This window comes from Carya illinoinensis, chromosome 11, assembly GCF_018687715.1.
Source record: "Carya illinoinensis cultivar Pawnee chromosome 11, C.illinoinensisPawnee_v1, whole genome shotgun sequence".
Classification (NCBI taxonomy): Eukaryota; Viridiplantae; Streptophyta; class Magnoliopsida; order Fagales; family Juglandaceae; genus Carya; species Carya illinoinensis.
Window position 1 is genome coordinate 34581598 of NC_056762.1, and position 6000 is coordinate 34587597.

A 6000-nucleotide genomic window follows, 5' to 3' on the forward strand; every position below is an offset into this window, starting at 1 on the left:
TACATTAACTTAACCAAATGAATTTTATATTATTACTCACTCCTTTGTAAATATATTTTGTATATATTTTAATATTTTGTATTTGAAAATGAAGTTAATTTAGGTTGATATATAGATTTTATGTATTCTAATACATAGATTCTTGAAAATTATGAAAATAAAAATTATTTAAAAATAAATAATGCATTAATAAGTTGATAAAATAATTAAAAAAATAATAATATTTTATTATTTTAAGAAGTGATATGGCTAATCCAATATGTAGTTTTGAGTGATTAGTCAAAAAGTAAAGATTGAGATATTAACTAAACTTATATAAAATCTTGCATAAAATAATGAGAATGCTATAAAAAAATAAAAATAAAAATATTAACCTATAAAAAGCATACCTTTGGAAATATAGAAAGTCCATGGAGAAGGCACAGTTGGGGAAGGAACGCATAGAGGGTGAGAGGAATAAACAAGATGGGCCAAAAACAATAATGAGTGTAGGCAAGGCCCATAATAGGGCCCATAGATCTAGTACCAAAGGTTAAGGGACTAAAACAGGAGAAGGCAACCTGGAGGCCGCCAATGGCCCATCGTTGCACTTGGTTTAGGACATCAACGAGACAGATTGGTGCATCACCCAAAAAGGCTGGCCTCTTAGGGTTGCAAAATACAGACCTCCATCCCTCGCATTGTAGCCGAAACCCCGTGAAGAAGTCCTCTATCAGTGATCCATATCTGAAGCCCACCTATATATTTAATTTGTACATCCAATCCATTTATTCCAATTAAGCTGATTGAGATAATTAATTGTTTGAATGAATGGAATTGTTCAATACAAAGAGAGATATGTACAGTATTAAATGCATATATGGAGTTCATACCGTTAGAAAATCCTACGTAGGATTTTCTAACGGTATTATGCATTATGCATCTATCTCTTATACTTGAGTTGCATTAGATGTTGTAGAATCTACATTATGCATCTATCTCTTTCCAAAATCTAAATACAATTTAGTTAAAATGATCAATTCATTTCCAATGAAATGAGAGACAATAAGAAAAAACTAAGAGCTTTCCCAGATCATTGTTTAATTGATGATTGAACCATGTGTTATAAATGGTAAACTTCTTGTCAAAGAGTTTTATGTTCTAGTACTGAAATAGTTTGCAGTTTATCGTTTGTACTAGTTTATTAACCTTTTCTAAACCTTCTGCTTTCTTATGATTATGAATTTGCATAAATCAACCTCTATCACCCTCAATTACTATTTGACATGTGTTTAAACAATTATTAAGAAGTTAAAAAAAAAAAGATGTAAAATTGATAAATAATAGGTCTTGCTTCCTAGTAAGTTTAAAGGTTTGAACTACTACAGATAAAATGAGCTTAGATCTCTTTTATATATATACATACATACATACATATGTATGTATGTATATATATATAATTGAAAGCTACTAATTAACACTATGGTGCTAAATAATAAGAAAAAAGTTTACCTCATAACCCCATTTGGTCTTGTACTCATAGTTACACCCTGCAACCTTGTGTGCCAATTCCAAAACCAATTGAGACTGGATGAACTTGTCAACAACACTGTCAGGGCCAAGCTCAGGAATCTCTAACGGTACAATGGTTGATGGGCTGCCAAAGAAGGCTCGCCGGTTGAAGAAACATCCAATACCAACATAACAAGGGCCCAAAACTCCATCCATTCCCAAGGGATTACAACAAAACACTCGTCTATATTCACAACTATAAGTATCATTCTTGTTGACCCCATGAAAGATTTGAGGGAATTGAACATATGCTAATTGGGACATGAGTTTAGGGTCTAATAGGTAACACAATGCACGAAGAGGTGATCGTGGGTCATTAGAATACATGTCACAATCCAAGTTGAGGATTATAGGTGCGTTGGTCATGGTGGCTGACACTCGAAGCTTCAATACATGGTGACAATTAAGAGAAAACAAAATTATAAATACATGAAAATTAATGATAAAAATTGTTAACAGGAAATAATATTGTGGAGCATTTTGGTGCAGATACAGGAAAGCTTACCAAAACATTGAGGGCACCTGCCTTGAAATTGTGGTATGAAGTCTTGCTCTTTTCCCTAGAGACATAGATGAGGTTTGGCATCAAATGGTTGGTCATGTCTTTGTTTTTGCCACTGTCTAATAAGACCTGCCCATGTTCGAATTAAGCTACCAATTAATATCCAATTAGGAACTAATAAACTTAATATAATAAGGAAAATGCTAATTATACTTATAAGTTTTACTTACATAACAATACGTATTGACGTGTCAGTTATTGTTACGTTGAAGATTATGGAATTTATAATTTAAAATTTGAATTTAAAAAGAAAACTGATAAAATGAGTCTTATACATAAGATTGTAAATAAAATCGTAAGTACTTGTAGCATTGCTCATAGTATAAATGTAGGTACCTGAATGACAGTGGGATGATCTTGGCGGGTAAACCCATGATTTGTCCATTTGCCGAAAGCCTTGCGCTCTAGCTCAGTGATATACTCTTCGCCAACTTTCCCTTTCTCAAGGACTTCCTCTACCCTTTCTTTCATGCTTTCATACATTTTCTATGATATCGTACGTTGAGGACAAGAGAAATATTGATAAGTTAATAAACGAATTGACAATGAGATAATCACATTAACCCAACAAAATCAGACACATAGTTTCTCCGTATAAAGTAGAGAATGAAATATAAGGAAATTAAGCTAGGGACGATCATCATGACCATCAACAATATTCAATAATTGAGTCATTGATTAATGCCTAAAGAATAATTCTATTTGAAAGTCTTTACACCACACCATTCAAATGGTATAATTTGATTTAGAAAATAGATTTTAAGTTTTAAATATTACAAATCAAATTCTATTATGTTAATGGTGTGTAGTATAAAAGCCTTCAAATACCACTACTCTTATATGGTTATAAATGTCATATAATTTAATCATATAATATGCTAAACATGGTAGATGACATCAATAGACATTCCCCCCACCCCTTCACCCAAAAAAAAAAAAAAAAAAAAAACCCTTACTGATTAATTTTTATCGCTAAACTTATGATAGGAAACATCCAAATAAGCTTCCCATAAAAAAAGATAAACTAAAAACGATAATTATTATTGAGAATGAGATTTATCTTCCTACTTGGGTTGTGTGGGGTTTGGCCTCCCTTAGGGGCCAAATTGGCCAGTACATAGCCTAGTACAAAACTAATGAAGGGAAAAGGATTGGGTTAGGCCTGAGGAGGCCCTTCGGATGCGTTGCTGATCACGTCATCTGCTCGAACTACAACTCACATTGCCGGGCAAGCAAGCACACTGTATTAAATGGTCTAGAAAGTCATCATGCAACAACAGAGCCAAATGTTCACTCACCACTATCGACAAGGTAATGCACGCACCTCTCACCTGCCACAAGGGATAAATTGGCGACCCACGCACAACATGGCAGGGTGACAACTGACATGGTAGGGGTGAAAACCTGACACAAGCATAGTATCCCGTACACCCTTCCACAATCTACTAGTAGTGGGCAAGAACCACCACAATCGGGTATATAAACATGTCCCAGGTTTAGGTAGAACTACATGAACACTCTCCTTGTACAACCACACCCTAAAAGATAATTCCGAGTTGGACATCAAATGTATCCTACACCACCCCAAGCCCTCATCTCCTTAGATCTTCATGTCTCACAAAAGAATCACTAGTTAAACAGGCTAGAAAACAATTGTGGTTGTTAGGTATTTAATTATCTCAAGCGGCCATAGTTATAACGTCTTGGAGCAGTACTCTTCGTCGTCCAACATATATGGGGGCAAACACCTTTTCCTGATCTTCTTACTCTTTTGTTTTCTTTTGCCTTCTCACAAGTTTTCCCATTTGTTTTTGGCTAGGCAAGCAATTGGCCTAATCAATGAGAACCTTAATTTGGGTCCCAAATGTTTAGGAGACAACCTTATTTTGGAGAGTTTTACTTGTTTATATACCATATATCATTTCTAGGTATTTCTAATTAATTTGTATCGCTAATAGTAATGTAATATCTATTAAATATAATTTAAAATCAACATAAAATAAAATAAAAAGTAAATTTATTTTTCCTTCCATACAAACAAGTACTGACAATTGATATATAGATATTTTGAGAAAATTGCTTAAGCCACAGATGGTGGTCATCGATGGTGTCTACCATTTTTTTTTTTTTTTTTTTTACTTAATTGTTAAATAAATATATTTTAATGAATTTATGAATTTTTATTTATTTTTTAAATTTTTTTATTGAATTTAAAATATTATGAAGAGAAAAAAACAAAATCGATATAAAAATAAACATGTCTACTAGCTGGAGCTCTAGGTGGACTCCCTATGAGAGTAGCACCATCCATATTCCAATACTGACAATTTTGTCAGTAGTCAGAAGTTTGGCTTATAATGTCACGTGGACCCCGGTACGATCAAGTTATTAAAAATTAATATTGAACGCAATGATCTGGTCAATTTAGGCCGACTGGTCCATTTAGTCTGACTAGGGTGGGTTTGGGTGTTGAGAAGTGTTAAGGAGAGTTGTGAATAGTAATAAAAAGTAGGTGAAAAGTAATAATAAAGTAATGAATAGTAATAAAAAGTAGGTAAAAAGTAATGAATAGTAAAAAAAGTAGGTGAAAAGTAATAATAAAGTAATAAATAATAATAAAAAGTAGGTAAAAAGTAATGAATAGTAAAAAAAGTAGGTGAAAAGTAATAATAAAGTAATGAATAGTAGTGAGAAGTGTTGAGAAGTGTTGAAGAGACTTCAACACCCAAACACAGCCTAATTTCTCATTGGGTTCCTTTCATATCATCAACATCATGTGCTGATAAATTCAAAATAAGAAAAAAAAAAATCTTGTGCTGATCCGATTATTTAAACAAGACCTTATCATCTATTCACAATTTATCATATTTAACTACTTAATATTACCTGAATCTCGTCTGTATCAGAGAACCATGAAGAGTGATTTTTAGCAAAATAAGCTTCTGGACTCCTCTCTATTATATTATTCTTCCTGCAGAATGGTAACCAGTGATATGCAAATTTAGCAGCTTCTATGCAAGCAAAGAGTGTCACTTGATATCCCCCATCATCTGATACATAAACTGAAATCTTCTTCGTCGGATAATCATAAGCCATTACCGATAAGGCTGTGCTCACCAGCCTTATCGGCGGCTCCTTGTATGGATCCGTAGTGCATATAAACACGTCCAGCGCCGGTAAGTCTGAAGAAGATTTTTGCAAGAGTAGTGCCTTTTGAAGATTTTCAGGATATTCATCACGATAAACAATGGTCATGAGAAAACACTGACGAGTGAACCACAAAAAGGCAAGAAAAGTATCGGAGATGAGAAAAGAGAGGGAGATGAGGAAGGATGCGAAGGTGGTGGAGTGGATGAGCTTGAGTGCATGGCGATAGAGCAGCAGTAGGATGGCACAGAAGTAAACCGCCGCAAACATGCGGTTGAAGGCTGTGCGACGTGCGTGTCGAAGCCTGTGAAGGAGAGGAGAGCGCGCAGGAGAGGTACTCAGGCTCTTATCCATGTATTTAGGTGGTGTACAGCAGTTCTAGAGGAGTGACTGTAAGGATAGTTTATAGGCTATTTGGAATCTACTTTTTAAGAGTTTTGCTACATACAAGTAAAGTCGCGTACTAATCTGCATACCAATACTGATTCTTTCATACTTAAATTTTAAATTAGCACTATTTTCAATAAAATTTACTTTTTGTCCAATCACAATAGATTGATACACATATTAGTACACAATTATACTTGCAACTAGATTTTTTCACTTTTTAATTATGAAAAAGATGTTTATTCTTGCAGGACTGTGTTGATATAGCACCATGGGTCCATGGGAAATGATATATTCATCGGTTTTGAGAAAAGTTATTGTGATTTTAGTTTTTTACTTAATCATTTAATAAA

At 33.8% G+C, this 6000-nt stretch overlaps 1 protein-coding gene across 3 annotated transcripts in view; it reads right to left on the reverse strand.

Annotated features, from left to right (window-relative positions):
- Nucleotides 1-5655, reverse strand: part of LOC122282056 (cellulose synthase-like protein G3) — a 47382-nt gene extending 41727 nt beyond the window's left edge. Inside the window, exons 1-5 of one of the 3 annotated variants that reach the window (XM_043093982.1) lie at nucleotides 5000-5647; nucleotides 2450-2599; nucleotides 2057-2182; nucleotides 1492-1935; nucleotides 561-737 (exon numbers count right to left, since the gene is read on the reverse strand). In XM_043093982.1, coding sequence (XP_042949916.1) covers nucleotides 561-737; nucleotides 1492-1935; nucleotides 2057-2182; nucleotides 2450-2599; nucleotides 5000-5614 — 1512 coding nt within the window. In that variant the 5' untranslated portion in view covers nucleotides 5615-5647. Of the gene's footprint in view, nucleotides 1-389; nucleotides 738-1491; nucleotides 1936-2056; nucleotides 2183-2449; nucleotides 2600-4999 lie in introns of all 3 variants that reach the window. The other 2 variants (XM_043093981.1, XM_043093980.1) reach the window with 2 other exon arrangements.
- Nucleotides 5656-6000: the final 345 nt, after the last annotated feature.